This window comes from Saccoglossus kowalevskii, chromosome 7 (genome assembly GCF_978046115.1).
Source record: "Saccoglossus kowalevskii chromosome 7, keSacKowa6.1, whole genome shotgun sequence".
Taxonomy (NCBI): domain Eukaryota; kingdom Metazoa; phylum Hemichordata; class Enteropneusta; family Harrimaniidae; genus Saccoglossus; species Saccoglossus kowalevskii.
The window spans coordinates 21010992-21030816 of record NC_140647.1 but is presented as its reverse complement, the minus strand read 5'-3'; the positions used below and the strand labels follow the sequence as shown (position 1 = coordinate 21030816).

Below are 19825 nucleotides of genomic sequence, written 5' to 3'. Positions count from 1 at the left end.
TAATAGAGCAAATACGGTAGAAATGCAAAGGCATCGACTTGTGTGGCTATATTGAGAAATATAAATTTAAATAGAGAATGTCCCTTGTAATTTTTCATTAATGTGTAGATTTCATTCATTGGAGCCAAGGGAAATAGATCTTGGTTATACTTGGGTTATGTTCTAAGTTATTTTGTTTCAATGTTTCAGTATTTTTTTTACTTAAATCAGACGGTAATTGATCTGAATAAATATACCTGTATATTAACATACCTTGAGTATTTCTAATTCTTTCTCTGCATCATTTCTTTTTGTTTGTAAGTCAGCGATTTTAGCTAATGATTCATACTCCAGCCTTTGTAAGCTTTCAGTGGTCTGTATTGAAACAAGCAGATGATTTGATATATGTATGATAGGTGGTAATAAGAACAGACAGATTTGTCAATCATTCGACCTAGAATCAATGCCTGGCCCAGGTCACTGAGTACAATACTATTGACTAAAGCCCAATGAAAACATGGTGGTAAGTAAGGTGAAATTGTGAGCCAAAATGAAAACTATACAAGTTGAAATCAAAATTATCCAACAATGGAGAAACAAATTGGGAGGTGTAATCTACCTTGCTTTTACCTGCAGCAATTTAACAGTAACAGGCCAGTAACACACAACAATATGTCAGAAGCAAGAAATATGATAAGAGAGACTTATAACAATATTTATCAAACGAACATGTGATTGCTTTTGACCAATAACATTGACTGTCTCATGCTTTTAGGATAATAAAAAATAATACAACATACATGTGACAACTGCTCTTCAATTTCTGCTACTTTCTCTAGTGCTGCAAGTTTGGTCTCTGAGTCCTCAAGTAGTTGAGCTACATCAAATTTGTTATCTAAATATGCATGAATCTGGACACTCAGTTTGTCACTTTCGGTTTCTTTAAGTTTCTGTAAAAAACAAACAAACACAAGTTAGGTTATAGACACAATCATTGCATCAGGTATTTACATTTAGAAAGTTTTCAAGAAAATCATGTTTAAGTGTTTTTTTAATGTTTTTTTTTTTTAAGTGTAATACCATAATGGCCAAATGCACTGTACATATGGATTGGACTTAGACATAAAAATTACTTGTACAATGCTCAGCACCTGGCCCATTGAGATGTATTATAACATCTGTCATCAAAAGCAGTATAATTTAGTGTTCAGAAACAAAGCATATTTGCATTTGTTTGAAATGCATATGCATTCATTTCAACATCCAGAATTTTCTTTATTTGGGGCATAGTGCATCACCAAAATTGAAAGCTTTCTTGATTTTCAATGTCAAATTTGAACATTTACATTAGATGCAGCAGTGTGACAGAAATCTCATGAACATGAATGGCAGAAAGTATTCAAAAAGGCAGTACAGGATCTCATCAACGAAAATGTTGGCTGGTACGCTCATACCGCCCTCATACAAACTTTGCAATACTGTCATGATAAACTACTCATACAAACTTTGCAATACTGTCATGATAAACTACTCATACAAACTTTGCAATACTGTCATGATAAACTACTCATACAAACTTTGCAATACTGTCATGATAAACTACTCATATAAACTTTGCAATACTGTCATGATAAACTACTCATATAAACTTTGCAATACTGTCATGATAAACTACTCATACAAACTTTGCAATACTGTCATGATAAACTACTCATATAAACTTTGCAATACTGTCATGATAAACTACTCATACAAACTTTGCAATACTGTCATGATAAACTACTCATACAAACTTTGCAATACTGTCATGATAAACTACTCATACAAACTTTGCAATACTGTCATGATAAACTACTCATACAAACTTTGCAATACTGTCATGATAAACTACTCATACAAACTTTGCAATACTGTCATGATAAACTACTCATACAAACTTTGCAATACTGTCATGATAAACTACTCATATAAACTTTGCAATACTGTCATGATAAACTACTCATACAAACTTTGCAATACTGTCATGATAAACTACTCATATAAACTTTGCAATACTGTCATGATAAACTACTCATACAAACTTTGCAATACTGTCATGATAAACTACTCATACAAACTTTGCAATACTGTCATGATAAACTACTCATACAAACTTTGCAATACTGTCATGATAAACTACTCATACAAACTTTGCAATACTGTCATGATAAACTACTCATACAAACTTTGCAATACTGTCATGATAAACTACTCATACAAACTTTGCAATACTGTCATGATAAACTACTCATATAAACTTTGCAATACTGTCATGATAAACTACTCATACAAACTTTGCAATACTGTCATGATAAACTACTCATACAAACTTTGCAATACTGTCATGATAAACTACTCATATAAACTTTGCAATACTGTCATGATAAACTACTCATACAAACTTTGCAATACTGTCATGATAAACTACTCATACAAACTTTGCAATACTGTCATGATAAACTACTCATACAAACTTTGCAATACTGTCATGATAAACTACTCATATAAACTTTGCAATACTGTCATGATAAACTACTCATACAAACTTTGCAATACTGTCATGATAAACTACTCATACAAACTTTGCAATACTGTCATGATAAACTACTCATACAAACTTTGCAATACTGTCATGATAAACTACTCATACAAACTTTGCAATACTGTCATGATAAACTACTCATATAAACTTTGCAATACTGTCATGATAAACTACTCATATAAACTTTGCAATACTGTCATGATAAACTACTCATATAAACTTTGCAATACTGTCATGATAAACTACTCATATAAACTTTGCAATACTGTCATGATAAACTACTCATACAAACTTTGCAATACTGTCATGATAAACTACTCATACAAACTTTGCAATACTGTCATGATAAACTACTCATACAAACTTTGCAATACTGTCATGATAAACTACTCATATAAACTTTGCAATACTGTCATGATAAACTACTCATACAAACTTTGCAATACTGTCATGATAAACTACTCATACAAACTTTGCAATACTGTCATGATAAACTACTCATACAAACTTTGCAATACTGTCATGATAAACTACTCATACAAACTTTGCAATACTGTCATGATAAACTACTCATATAAACTTTGCAATACTGTCATGATAAACTACTCATATAAACTTTGCAATACTGTCATGATAAACTACTCATATAAACTTTGCAATACTGTCATGATAAACTACTCATATAAACTTTGCAATACTGTCATGATAAACTACTCATATAAACTTTGCAATACTGTCATGATAAACTACTCATACAAACTTTGCAATACTGTCATGATAAACTACTCATACAAACTTTGCAATACTGTCATGATAAACTACTCATACAAACTTTGCAATACTGTCATGATAAACTACTCATATAAACTTTGCAATACTGTCATGATAAACTACTCATATAAACTTTGCAATACTGTCATGATAAACTACTCATACAAACTTTGCAATACTGTCATGATAAACTACTCATATAAACTTTACAATACTGTCATGATAAACTACTCATACAAACTTTGCAATACTGTCATGATAAACTACTCATACAAACTTTGCAATACTGTCATGATAAACTACTCATACAAACTTTGCAATACTGTCATGATAAACTACTCATACAAACTTTGCAATACTGTCATGATAAACTACTCATACAAACTTTGCAATACTGTCATGATAAACTACTCATACAAACTTTGCAATACTGTCATGATAAACTACTCATATAAACTTTGCAATACTGTCATGATAAACTACTCATACAAACTTTGCAATACTGTCATGATAAACTACTCATATAAACTTTGCAATACTGTCATGATAAACTACTCATACAAACTTTGCAATACTGTCATGATAAACTACTCATACAAACTTTGCAATACTGTCATGATAAACTACTCATACAAACTTTGCAATACTGTCATGATAAACTACTCATACAAACTTTGCAATACTGTCATGATAAACTACTCATACAAACTTTGCAATACTGTCATGATAAACTACTCATATAAACTTTGCAATACTGTCATGATAAACTACTCATACAAACTTTGCAATACTGTCATGATAAACTACTCATATAAACTTTGCAATACTGTCATGATAAACTACTCATACAAACTTTGCAATACTGTCATGATAAACTACTCATATAAACTTTGCAATACTGTCATGATAAACTACTCATACAAACTTTGCAATACTGTCATGATAAACTACTCATATAAACTTTGCAATACTGTCATGATAAACTACTCATATAAACTTTGCAATACTGTCATGATAAACTACTCATACAAACTTTGCAATACTGTCATGATAAACTACTCATATAAACTTTGCAATACTGTCATGATAAACTACTCATACAAACTTTGCAATACTGTCATGATAAACTACTCATATAAACTTTGCAATACTGTCATGATAAACTACTCATACAAACTTTGCAATACTGTCATGATAAACTACTCATATAAACTTTGCAATACTGTCATGATAAACTACTCATACAAACTTTGCAATACTGTCATGATAAACTACTCATACAAACTTTGCAATACTGTCATGATAAACTACTCATATAAACTTTGCAATACTGTCATGATAAACTACTCATACAAACTTTGCAATACTGTCATGATAAACTACTCATATAAACTTTGCAATACTGTCATGATAAACTACTCATACAAACTTTGCAATACTGTCATGATAAACTACTCATACAAACTTTGCAATACTGTCATGATAAACTACTCATATAAACTTTGCAATACTGTCATGATAAACTACTCATACAAACTTTGCAATACTGTCATGATAAACTACTCATACAAACTTTGCAATACTGTCATGATAAACTACTCATACAAACTTTGCAATACTGTCATGATAAACTACTCATATAAACTTTGCAATACTGTCATGATAAACTACTCATATAAACTTTGCAATACTGTCATGATAAACTACTCATACAAACTTTGCAATACTGTCATGATAAACTACTCATATAAACTTTGCAATACTGTCATGATAAACTACTCATATAAACTTTGCAATACTGTCATGATAAACTACTCATACAAACTTTGCAATACTGTCATGATAAACTACTCATATAAACTTTGCAATACTGTCATGATAAACTACTCATATAAACTTTGCAATACTGTCATGATAAACTACTCATACAAACTTTGCAATACTGTCATGATAAACTACTCATATAAACTTTGCAATACTGTCATGATAAACTACTCATACAAACTTTGCAATACTGTCATGATAAACTACTCATACAAACTTTGCAATACTGTCATGATAAACTACTCATATAAACTTTGCAATACTGTCATGATAAACTACTCATACAAACTTTGCAATACTGTCATGATAAACTACTCATACAAACTTTGCAATACTGTCATGATAAACTACTCATACAAACTTTGCAATACTGTCATGATAAACTACTCATACAAACTTTGCAATACTGTCATGATAAACTACTCATATAAACTTTGCAATACTGTCATGATAAACTACTCATACAAACTTTGCAATACTGTCATGATAAACTACTCATATAAACTTTGCAATACTGTCATGATAAACTACTCATACAAACTTTGCAATACTGTCATGATAAACTACTCATACAAACCAAGATACAATGAAAGTCTGAGGACTACTTACTTCAAGAAAATCATCAAGACTAAGCTGTGTAAATTCATACTGAAGATGTACCCTGTAATTCATATCATCCACAGAATGGACAACTATATTAATAAACTGCATACACGCAACCTGAAATTCAATCACATCAAAAACTTTAGTTGTATATATACATAATATAAAAATATATTTATATATAGTGAGAAGAGAGAGGCATTTAACACTATGAGCACACAAAAGTCAGTTTGTCACCTTTCACAAATTAAGCTTGCACAATTTTTTTCCATACAAAAATGCTGACCAACATGTATAGCAATATGAAGTTATGTTTATGTGGTCTAACACAGACATTATAGAAATATACATAAACATGTAAATTTTGCACTAAATGCAGTAAAAAATATGGTGTTCAAAGGAATAATAGTGGGCAATCAAATAAAAGTCAGAAGCGACTAGTACAAGCAGCTATAACAAGTCCCATCTGCCAAGCATACTCGTATGTATAGATTATATAATGACAAGCAATCTCTAAAGGGTGCCTGTTATTCTATAATTGATTCTATTATTGCCGTAATGAGTGTAAGTGTATCCCTGTTCTCTGTTATCAAGCATATGTTCATTTCAATATCAATCTGAGCATGGAACCTGATAGCAAAATTGTCATAAGAACTGACGCGACTTTTGCTGAAAAACAAACAGAATAAAGTTCTTTGCAATCCCCTATTTACAACGTTAACATTTCAATCTAAATATTATAGCATAGGAATCCTGCCATCTGATTGGTGGAAATGTCACAGCCATGTTAGAAATATGCATACTCGCCATTATGTCAATATTTAAGTCTTCATATTTTTTAAAGTACTTCATTAGTCTTTCAAACCTTTTGGTTTCTCGACACACCTACAGATGCAGAATGAAAAAAATAATTAACAAATGCTGTAGAGACCTTCACAATATTGTCACAATAACAGGAACTAATAAAAGTCACTTTCATCATCAGCACAGTGCCAGCTTCCAATATTGGAAATTCTGTGATATAATTCAATGAATAATACTCACATCTTTAAAATTGTCAAATGCTTCAAGTATAATTTCATGTCCTCCTTGTACAAGGCACACGGCAGCTAATAATTCTAACACTAGTGTCTTCGTTCTAACAAGATAACATTACCACACATTGCAATAAACAGATTAACTAAAAATGTATGGATAATTTGGTGTTTTATAAACACATTCCTGTACTTTTTGACACAGGTACTCATGACTCTTATACTGTAACTGATACAGAAACATCTTGATTAGAAGCTGCAACTCTAATACAAGCAGCACCTAACTTACTGAACAATTGAGAACCAAAAATTCACTGTTTCTCATATATGTAGATGCTCTAATAGAAGCCGCACCACCTGTTCCATTTTTCCCATTTAATAGAAGCTGCAGCGGTTTCTAATACAAGCAGCACCTAACTTTCTGAACAATTGAGAACCAAAAATTCACTGTTTCTCATATATGTAGATGCTCTAATAGAAGCCGCACCACCTGTTCCATTTTTTCCATTTAATAGAAGCCGGTTTCTAATACAGATACAACTCTAATATTATCAGCACTTAACTTTTTGAATAATTGAGAATCAAAAATTTACTGTTTCTTATATCTGTATAAAGATACTTTAATAGAAACCCATTTTTCCAGTTTATTAGAAGCCGCAGCGGTTTCTAATACAGATTTTACAGTAGTGTAATTTGTGATAAGAAAGAACAATAGATTACACGACTTACCTATGACTCCTGTGATTTAAACTAAGTGCAATCATGTTAATGGCGGATGTATGATTGATTACCATATTAAAACCATACTGTAAATAGAGAATACAAGATCAGGTTATATTAATCCATTATTTAACATTTCTTTTATAGTAATATAATAATTATAGTTATGGAAATAAAAAATAGAATCATTTGATTGATACAATTTATTTATTTATTTCTTAATTTAGAACATCTTCAAATGAAACAGATTTATTTATTATAATAATTATATTAAAATAGAATGTTATTAGATAAATTAAATGGAGGAATATGCATTGGTTACCATATTTTCATCATTACTAATGCACTAATTTACGTAGATCACTAAAATGTGTGTCTGTGGTCATTTTCAGAAACTCACACACAGCAATATGTGCAATTATATACTATCTACTGAATCTTTCAAATGTAGAACCTCTTTTGATCATAGACTGTCACTTACAAATAGAGCATATGCAGTACTATTTTTACTACCCATGTTAAAATTACAACAAAAAGACACAAGTAGTATTTCATCTCCAGAATTGGGGAGACCTTGTAATACATAAAAAAATGTCCAGATCTAAAAACATCTCTATACTGTACTTTGGGAAAATGAATGAATTTTTGGCTCAGACAAAGGCGTGTACAATAATCGAATTGGTGAATCATACCCATCTAGTGCTCTAGGATCTAATTCTGCTGCATTTCAGAATAGCTTTTTATTAAGATAACGTTGAGGAAGGCATTGAAGTGAAACTGTTTTTACCTGGTGGTTCATAATGGCACGTAAACACATAATACAAACATGCACATCATCTCTTGTGTTACTGCTATATGTGTGTTGTTTACTTCGTGATGTGGGCTTGGCTGTCAATAAATCTTCAACAGAATCTTCTCTCCTAACATCAGTCAAAAAACATTTAATATATTGTGTATTATGTATTGTAGTAACTGTTGTTGGGCTGGCAATGGGGTGAGGTGAAATTGGCTTGGGGTGTGTATGTTTAGCTCTATTTCTCTTCAAAGTGCAGTAACTCAATCCCTTACCTGCTGTGATAAAATTATTCACATAATTGAACACAAAACAGACAATGACAACTTTGGGTAATCAATGTTCAGCTGTGCATAGCGCCCTCTAGTGGCCATTAAAATTGTCACATCACACTTAACCCTGAACCCCATATCAGTAATAAACACAAACCCTGTGTAAAGTTGATTATTAAAAGGAATGCCCTTCTTACTCAAGCTAACATGACAGCAAATTAAACAGAGTAAATACTACTTACGTCATGGCAATTTGAAGATAATGTAAATATTCAACTAAAACATCTAAACCACCATTTTCTTCATTTAAAAATTCTCTAACCCACCTGGAAAGGTACAATTGTAATGTGGTTGTAAGTAAATAAGAATAAAATATATGGCACCCATCATAAAAACTGTATGTGTATTCTATTGTCTATCTGAAAACGCATTCATCCAGTTTTTGATATCAACCTTTGACCATTCTATTGTAAGTAGGGATTATCATATTTGCTGTTTTAGTAACCTTTGTACTACATGTAATATGTAAATGACAGTGGCGTATCTATGGTCAAATTAGATCACATTGTAAGGATATACTGTAAAATACTTTATTTTCGCTTGGAATTAATTTTCGATATTTTCGCCGAAGGAATGATTCAGTGAAAATAAAATCCAGCGAATATATCATTTTCCTATATTTTACATTCAACTGGTCAGAAATCAGTGAAAATAAATTCCATACAAAGCACCCAAAAAGTCATTTAAGGTAGAGATGCAGTTTATTTGTGAATTTCAATCAAAAATAGTTTTTTTCGTTTTTTATATAGATTTTTATCTAAAGAACATTCTGTGAAAATTTGACCAATGAATTCTTATTGGAACACCGTTAAAATTGCTGTTTATTTTCTGGTTAAAAATAAAAAACACTCACACGTGGCAATGTTTATGTCCAATTGCCTAATTTGCATGAGTAACCAAATAACAGGACCTTTGATTGACAATATGCAAATCGAGATTGTACGGGTCATAGTTCATTCAATTCACGCATCATTCAGGAATGATTGAAATGTCCGAAAATGACGCCAAAATACACCTTAAAAGTCCTATTTTTTTTCTAAATCCCATCCCGAATTTACGGCAGAATCTGGTCCCTCAAATAAGGGACACGTGAGCTTTGATTCTAATCGCATATATTGCACTGGGTCGGGGAGATACAAACTTTCGTGTATCTTTTGTCTAATGGGTACCTGTACTTCGATCATTCACAAGTTTTGCTAGGTAGTGCGAGACAGCTTTGTTTGCAACCGGACGAACTCAGTTTAATTCAATGAAGCAAACAACTGACAATGCTAAAATAAATTGCAGAGGTACGCTAAAATTAATTGAAAACAAGCAAATAATTTCAATGAAAAATAAATCACAGAGAGAGGTAACTTGATACATTAACAACTCTTTTGACGCGCTGACCGCTTCTCCGCGTCTGATGTTTTGTTTTCCTTGTCATAATACTTACTGATTGATGATTTTGTTTTGATTTTTGAGTTTTTTAGCCTGCAACTCGGCCACGACCTTTGCTTTTTCCGTGAAAATTGGGGAAGTTTACGTCAATTTGACGGAGATTCCATTTTTTTAAAACTAACACACTGTTTAGCACTCCGATTTTTTTCATTTGCTGATTTCTATTCGGAAAAATTCAACCGCTCGAAAATGCACCTTAATTTTGCACTCTTAAAACATGTCAGATTTCCAACACTAATTATTTAATCCAACACAAATTATTTAAAACCGGTCGAAATTTTTGAACTTTTACGTTGCAGGCGACCGTCGCCGGTAGTACAACAGCATGTTTTGTACGTACGTCCGTGCGCTGATTGTCTGCGACTGTCTTAGAAAATCCCTGAATAAGGCGTTACCAAAATCGTAAAAAAATAAAAAAATGCCTTCTTAAAAAACGAACAGAATTCAAATATTTCTTTTAACAAATATGTTGCAGTGGGAAAAATGGGATTGGAAACGCTGAACAAAACTTCTGTGCCTCGCGTTTCGATTCTAGGATTACGCGATTTGTCATTATTGTGCGTTCGCTTCCTGGAGTTGGTTCTCAATACTACATAACAATTATCGAGGATAAATAATTTAATATCCCACTTTGTACTCTTCACGGTAAACCATAGGCTCTGAAATAGTCGTAGATTTTTTATTGAAAATACATCGAAGAGAAGCCATGATGTTTTGATCGTGATAAAAGGTCACCTTCCTAGGACCGCCTCCTGTTTAATAATTCATGAGATGACGTCATATTTACTGGGCATTGACACGTGTTTTTACCGACCCCATCAAAACACTGGTATGAATGACGTGTTTCTGATTTATATATTCAAGAGCAGTTGTTCTGGTCCAACGATTTTACATAAAATGTCTATGTCTATACGTTAACTTTCAATTTCAATAGTCTAGAAAGTATGACAAAGCAGTAATTCCCGGTTTAACGCGCAAATATGCAAATTAGCCTTTTTCTCGTCTTCTATTTTTGGTGAATTCTTGGGTTTTAAATTAAAATAGCTGATAGACGCTTTGGCCATTTGCCTCGAAAATTTCACACATTATTGACAAGGTGTCCCCCCTTCAAAATGCGTCCAGACAGTTTATTACGGCGAGTGGAACAAAAATAACAAGTCCGCAATTAACATGGATATATAAATTATGCAAAAATTACCCCAGACCATTCGTCCCGGTGTTATCGCTGTGGCGATAGCGATAACACCGGGACGAATGGTCTGGGGTATGCAAAAATAGAAAAGAGTGAACTTTGAGGTCATGCTGTGCGACTTTGAAAGCCGTTAGAGAGATGAGTGGACGCATTTGAATTAGTAGTATACCAAAGTATCCAGTGATGTAATTTTACCCACAAACGGACTTGAAGTTTTTAAGCTAATTTTTTTTAAACCACTTTTGTCCAAAAAAGCATATTTTTGACCCAAAATCAAAAACGCATTCTGGATATTTAAAATAAAGACAAGTTTTACAAAGTTTGTATAATAAGCTTTCAGAAAATATATAACATGTTGGATATATAATACCATCTTCATTGTCTAATTACTCAATTAAAAAGCAAGCCGAATAAACTGCATCTCTACCTTAAGCAAAAATTAATTCCAGCTAAAATAAAGTATTTTACAGTAATATATATAATACACACAATTTTGGGTTATGACTACTTTTATCTATGCATCTTAATTGCACAACATATACAATGTATAGCATTTTTTAGAATATTAGGAGAAAAACATACATAGATACAACAAAAAACAAAGCTACATTAAGGTAGAGATGCAGGTTGGGAGACTATATTTCTAATTGCCTCCAATTACTGTAATTACATGAGTAAAATATACTTTTTACCAATCAAGTTATATATCATTTGAAAGAGTTTTATTTAAACTTTTGAGTTTTATCGTTTACAATAATGTACAATGATACCATATTAAGTGGTGTTGATTTTGGGTTAAAATCATGCACTTTAGGTGAAAGTGCACTTAAAACTATTTAACTTTTGAATGCATACCCTGATTTTAATTTAAGAACACTTTTTTAAAACTTCTGTTTACTAGGAACATAATGGCTTATTTATTAGTGTTTCCATTGAAAAGTTTTTACACAGTGCTCGTTGAAACATTCACATTTTATAAATCGTTCACAGTTAACAGAGCCGCTAATTGGCAGCTCTATTGTTTCTGTTCCAGTGAAGACAGTGAAACCATACGAAGCCATTTACTTAGGATAGACCTGAATAATGACCCCTGAAAATTTCATTAAAAACAAATGAACCGTCTAGAAGTTAAATAGTTTTAAAGTTGAAATTTTGAGTAAAAAATGAAACTGAGATAATCGCCATTTTGTAAAAAAAAGTTTTAAAACGAATCATTCACTTCATATGTGTAACAAAAACTCCTAGAAATACACTATACATCGTAATTTGCCAATGTTAAATCGTCAGGTAAAAAAAATTAAATAAAAATATTTACAATTCGAGGGAAACGAACGAAAAAGCGTCCGCGAAGTCTCAACCTTGCGTGAAAACTGTCATAGCGTTGTGTTATCAATTCCACTGAGGGAGGGACACAATGGATTGCGTAAAGCTGATGACATATTCATACAGTTATATAAACATAGCGATCACCATTGGGTGGGTTGAGTCTAAATTTACCTTTCCTCAAACCTTTAAAAAATACTTTGTATGACGCAGTTTCCGTGGACCGTGCGAAGTTAGATGACCAGGTTGAAAAGGGCTCTAATATTTTACTACACAACGGCTATTCGCAGTTTCTACTACTCAATCACCCAAACGCCGGTGAAACAAATTCGAAATAAAGTCACATTGGAAAGAGAACTATTGTAAATCGATGCAGCTTTCATTCAACTACAGACGAGACGGGTCGATGCAAATTAAACGAACCCTGACCTGGAAATACCTCATTCATAGAGTTCCTTAGTACCAGAGGTCGCCGATCACGACTATACAACGTAGTTTGCGACATCGCTACCGGTGCATGCTAGCTGACAAGGGGGTTCCCGATTAAGATAACCAAGATGGCATCGCACAGTGCATGATTTTTCCGCAGTGTTTAAAAACGGCATCTCATTGCCGATTTTTCGGTAATTTCCAGGGTATTTTTTTTATTTTTAATTAACCAAGCATTTTATGTTTGTGTATTTTAACACTGAAAAGTTATCGATGACAGCAACAACTGTGCTGTTTGTCAATTGCATCGCAATTCAATCAGCACGATAATCATTACAGCGAAACGAAAAATGTTTACTTCAGTGTTAAAATGCCGTTGGAGTAAAAATTTGTGTAAAATTTTTTTAGTTTCGCCCACAATGCAAAAAAGCTTGAAATCTATGCACCAAGAAAACAAAAGAAATTGTGGCCTTGTTTTGCGCGAAAATTTCATCGCCTTATCGACGCTACCGCCTACATAAAAATAAATGAAAAATCAATTTATTTAAGGGTGAAAAAGTTTACTTATCAATTACAAGTGTATGCTTTGTTTCATTTCGCTTGCATGCTGGAAGCGTCTACGTCTTGTCTGTTTTTGTAGTTTACTAGTTGATTGCGCTTGAGGTAAGTAAACAGAGAGCCAGGACAGGAAGTCGCACACCGGCTGCTCCGTAACTGGGGCCAACAATAATTTGCATATAACATCAACAGTGACTTGTCAATCAAAGAGCAACGCAAACAAACTGTTGGGACTTTTAATCACATACGCGTGCCTCGGTTTCCTATATTTTAAAATTGATTTTTGAATATGTTCCAACAATGACAATGCTCCGAAATTTTAACACTATCTAGCCAAGACTGTCTGGGTAAGAAAAGGCAAAAAAAAAAAAAAATTCACGAAAAGTGCCCACGAACCTGCATCTCTACCTTAAATCAGAATAAACATTACACCTGCAACCCAATCTAAATACAGTATATTGTCATTATACACAGTTTAAACAAAACAGGCACAGTCATCTCTGATGTAATGGTATGGACTTGTTCATGATTTTTATGACCTAATATGGTTGTCAGTCAGCCATATTCGGTTAGATCACAAAACCAAATAAGGTATATGAATATATCAATGATACACTGTCTGTGGTGAACATAATAGACAGGGCAATGTTCAAAAAACAAATATGAATACAGTGAAAAACAATCTCTTTCAGTGCTAAATACCAAATCAGGTCATAGAAAATATTAGCATGGATGTGTTATGTATTGTCATCATACATGTATCAAGTTACCGGCTGTGGACATGTTCAAGTATTGTGATTTAATAGACAAATTTTACTTATAATATAGCGCAACATAGCCATAAATAATCAGATAAAAAAACAAATTACTTGAATATGCATATAAATGAAGTGATATATTATCTTATAACAATGCTTGACAGGATGCATGTCAAACTGAACCTAAATTTATAGACTTATTTTCAGGAATTGTTTGAACAAAAATTTTTGAAATTGCATAATTTGAAACATAATTCAAGGTATATTAATATTTATTCAATGGCAATGTTAGCATAGATCTCATAATACAAATTGTAAATTATAGAAACATTTTCGAAATTTCAATGCCTGGCATATCAATATTCAATAGTTTTTTATAATGAGTATCATTATACATATTATGGCGTATATATAATTTATTCATTTATGGTATTAACTAAAGTGACAATTATATCACCATAGTAATCACAGAGAATATGACCAAAGCATACCAAATATCTTGTACTATTGCACAGCAACAAAATATAATAATTTGTTTACATAGAGTAACATTCATCAGTCGAGTGATTCTCTAAGCTGAACAGACAGAATAGCTAGTTTCTAAAAACTGAGCAATCTGAAGCACCCAGCCTGCATATAATAACATTCATCAGTCGAGTGATTCACCAAGCTGAACAGACAGAATAGCTAGTTTCTAAAAACTGAACAATCTGAAGCACCCAGCCTGCATATAATAACATTCATCAGTCGAGTGATTCTCCATGCTGAACAGACAGAATAGCTAGTTTCTAAAAACTGAGCAATCTGAAGCACCCAGCCTGCATATAATAACATTCATCAGTCGAGTGATTCACCAAGCTGAACAGACAGAATAGCTAGTTTCTAAAAACTGAGCAATCTGAAGCACCCAGCCTGCATATAATAACATTCATCAGTCGAGTGATTCTCCATGCTGAACGGACAGAATAGCTAGTTTCTAAAAACTGAGCAACCTGAAGCACCCAGCCTGCATATAGAAGAATAATGTAGAGCTGATTTTTTTCACTACCACAATAACAATTGTTGGATCAAACTATTTTTGCCATTTTAATGTAAAATAAAACTAAATGACACAACTAAGATTTTAATATGCATACATGTATTTGATATGCATTTATTTACAAGAAACGCAGGAGAAAAGTTCATTGACAGGCTCTGATAAAGCAAGTTTCAGCAATCCCATTTGCTATAAAAAAGAAACTATGATTTTTTATAGGCACTGACAGGAACAGTACACAGAGACAGACAGCTTACATGTATGTCCACCACGACTGGACGCTATTCTTCCATTCAGAATGTTGTTAAACTGGACAGGCTTTATCTTTCACCTCTGAATGAGTGGCTGACAACTTGTAATATTCATATTAACGTCGTGCCACACTCAAGTATATATGAAGGTGGATATAAACAAAATGTAAACAATTGCCAATTTCAGGATAAGAGCTACCAGTATGTTTGAAACAGTGTTGCACAAGAGTGAAAAAAAATAAAAATGCATTATGGGTAATATGAACTTTGTTACTTGTGCAGACTGAACGGAGTCTATGGTGGGTATGAACTATGTGAATAGGCGGGTTCGGAGAACTGTCCAAATCTGTTTTGTATATCTTGAATGCAATAAGAATTTACTTACTGGATATGGTTAGTTCGCAGTGAGATTTCCAATTCTCGTACAATCTGTGTAGAGTGATCTATTAATTTTTTTCTCTGTCTCTACATTAGGGAGACAAAAAACATGATATTAACATAACCTGAATACTCTGTAGCACAACTCAAAACTAAAATGAATGTCAATTAGACCACTAAACTCAACACAAGTTTGAAGTTTACAAGTCTGAGGACAAAATATCACTAAACTCAATATAACTACAATTAGTAAAAGGTACATGTACTGATGCCTTACTGGCCAGGGATTGATAATTGTGCGTAGCTTAGTGAGTCTGAGGACAAAATTTCAACAGACTGACAACTCATTTCTTGTAATTTCAAGGCGTTCAACTACTGGGGATTCGTTGGTTGTATTAGGAAATAAAAAATTTGGGGTTAACAAAATTACCGAAAGGGGGCGATGAACAGCAAAACAGTTGTGCTAGGGTTTGGTGGGATGTGACTGTCAACAACACTCTAGACTACACAAGGAATGCGAGTCTTGGTATATAATTACCATATCAAGCACAAAAATTCAAAAAGACAGGTGAATGAGGTAACTATGCAAATACATTACATAATAGCAATGGGATATATACATGTACAGGGGTCGGTGCGAACACTACAGGATTACTCATCTATGGGCAGGAGAGTTTGTTGTGTGAAATGATACAATCATGTTTAAGAAGCAATACATGTAGAACACATGCCTCTATGTCAATGTTAATTAGAAATAATACTCCATAAAATGTAATAATTTCTATTATTAATTATACATCTGTCACTGTAACGACATAAGTTACCTCAAGCCATAATTATTTTGCAGCGTTGCACTGGGTATTTTCCTCCTACCATATTAGGAAATGTGAATTTCAAATAAGGAACGATTATGCTCATAAGCGTCCTCTGATAATACAACAAACACGACAGCCGCCAGCGCAAAGTTTGACCGGACCCTACACAAAGAAGTTTGCTAAATCTGTTTCAAACTTTTCAGATTTCAACATTCCCATGATGTATCCTTGGGAGAAAAAGATGTATAAAAAAAAGGATACCTCATAGTATGCACTCAGACAGTATGCAATCACATCGACCTCTGCTGTACATGCGTCAGCCGATACTTCCACTGTACTGTCTTTGTGAATACTTGATGGTATCCTTGTAATAACCTCATAGTATATAATTTATTTGATTTACAGATGAAAATATGAGTTATCAGATTATAACGGTAATTTGATGTGTCATCTCCATGTACAGCACCAAATCTATAATTGCTTGCATTCTGTCAATACATTCAACTCAATCATTGCTAAATTATTTAATTTTTTCAACTGTCAGTAACTTTCTTTGATGACTGAATTTTAAAAGAGTAAGATCTTTTTGTGAACAAAAATTGACAATGGCAGAGATGCACTCTTCATCTGTAGTCTGTAATAGACAAAACTTTAGCAATATGTATATAAAATAAGTCAACGTTATGTCAGCAACGGATAAGGAGTCTGAGTCTAAAAGCTGGATAACATTACTACATGCAAATCAAAGACAAGAGAGTACAAAATATATTGATTTATCATACATTATGAGTATTTACAATTCTACTGTTGTGTCCATCATGCAATTACTGATGACAACAATCCCTAAGGTTGCCTATATATGGACAAGTGTCTAGAGATGTGATTGTATTTTTTGTAATAATCGAGATGCAATGAAAGGAAATACTACCGGGGGTAATACCAATTATAGACATGTAATAGTGGATTTTAGTAGGTAGGAATACGGGTGATGGATTTGGGAGAAACAATCAGTAAAACAAACCAAGACAAATATGGGTGTAATCATTGAGTAGTTTGGTCTCAACTTTCTCACTGCAAAAGCTTGATTTCTACGGAACTTAGTAGAAAGGTTAGGTTACTCTAAATACCGTAAATAAAACTGCAATTAACTATGATGTGTTCTGTGTTCATTGCATGCCATCAGAGTTTTACATTGTAAAATGATCCGTGTTTCAAAATAAGTTATTAGCCAGGAGATTATCCTGAGCTGAAATTGGAGGATTCATTTATTTTACACTACACTCCTACCACAAACAGGGAATAAAGAAAAGACACTAGAAACTTTGATGATAAGCCAGTTCTTGTGTTTGGTCATGGCCTGTCATGAAATGACAGGGGAGAATGAAAACCATTTGAGGGGCAAAAATGAGTCTTGTGCCCCTCTCACTCTCACCAAGATCGTGGCAGCCATTTATGAATAAGGTCAATCAGACTACGTTGAATTTAAACATTAAAGGCATTGAAAGGAAAGTCGTATCTTCAGATCATCATTGAACATTTTTGTTGAAACCCTAATTGATGACAAATTAAAAACTGTAAAAGCTGGCAATAAGCCTACATCAGTACATGTATGCTTTGTGTACACTCCTGGATATACAGGATCATAATAAGGGGCGTGACCATCTTTGAAAACAGTTGTATTAAAGATAAAGTGTGGAGGTAATTTTAGCAGCTTAACAGCAATGCAATGTACATAAATTTAGTCTCAAGATTTCAGCAAAAATATAATCCCATACTGTATTTTTCAAATAATATCTACTGTATACCAATATTCTGTGGATTGTTTGCCAATGATGCACCAATTGCGAAATATCCATTCTTTTTCAAGAGATAATTTGCTGACCAATTTATATATATCACAATTTATTTCCCTAAGATTTCCTGTTATAAGCAGTATTGGGGACTTTTAAGCCACATATCAGTGTTGACAAGCAGTAATGGTGTTTGATATCATGTCAACTGGGGAACTTTGACCTCTACTGCAATGATTCCCATATTTGTCTTGCTGTAGCACCATCACCAACAAGAGTCCTTGTTAGGTGACTTTATACTCTATTTTGCTGATATATAAACATAATACAGCACCATCACATCACCCTACCTTCTTGGCAAAATCTGCGAGATGGCCGCGATACGGATACTGATTGGAAAAGTATGATAGATGAAAAAGAAACATAATATATATAAAGTGGAAAACAAAACACAAAAAATGGAAATTAACAAGAAAGAACAGAAGATAAAAAAAGACACTGAATATAGCAATTACAGCACAATGCAGCCACATATTTTCAAAAAAGTAAGGATTGAATACATTTTGATGACTTTCTGGAAGAAGAACAGAAGACAGGAATGTCTGGTGCATAAAAATAGACTCAAGTATCAAGCCAAGGTAATACAGACTGTGAAACATGTAAGTAATGTTTGTAATGAGTGCAAAGAAATAATGATGATGCAACAAATACAACATCACGACATGAGGGAAAGGGGTTCACCCACATATTAAAGTAAACACCAAGTGCAAAAATTAGACATTTGTCATCCATTTTAACATTGATGTCTATGGTTATAATCAGTAATTTAATAATAAGCAAATATAAAACAATATATATATTGAAAAGGCAATGTGGATAACTTGAAGTATTTTGAGCAAGTTTATTTAATTCTATACAATATTTGATCCTGGTAGGAACAAGAAGAATAATTTTATTCATTCAAAGAAATAATAAAAACACAAATGCGAACGTTTTTGAATTTTGTGGTTGGGTTCAGTCGGCCACATTCCAACATGAGATATGACTTCAATGGAACAACATGAACTTGACAATTTGTGAATCACTTGTGAATCACTTGTGAATCACTTGTTTAACGTAACTTGATTTATTGCTGATCGAAACTCTTCAAACGAATTTACAAGAATTGTAGAATGTTATAAAAGCATAAAAGTTGCATAACTGGATGAAAACTAACCC

The 19825-nt window shown here is 32.8% G+C and overlaps 1 protein-coding gene across 1 annotated transcript in view; it reads right to left on the bottom strand.

The window, feature by feature from the left end:
- The window catches only part of LOC102807838 (formin-like protein 3), a 62745-nt gene that overhangs the window by 23969 nt on the left and 18951 nt on the right, over nt 1–19825 (bottom strand). The window contains exons 4-12 of the mRNA XM_085501278.1: nt 16010–16089; nt 8820–8903; nt 8300–8432; nt 7522–7598; nt 6803–6896; nt 6566–6643; nt 5765–5875; nt 780–929; nt 253–354 (exon numbers count right to left, since the gene is read on the bottom strand). Coding sequence (XP_085357404.1) covers nt 253–354; nt 780–929; nt 5765–5875; nt 6566–6643; nt 6803–6896; nt 7522–7598; nt 8300–8432; nt 8820–8903; nt 16010–16089 — 909 coding nt within the window. The remainder of the gene's footprint in view (nt 1–252; nt 355–779; nt 930–5764; nt 5876–6565; nt 6644–6802; nt 6897–7521; nt 7599–8299; nt 8433–8819; nt 8904–16009; nt 16090–19825) is intronic.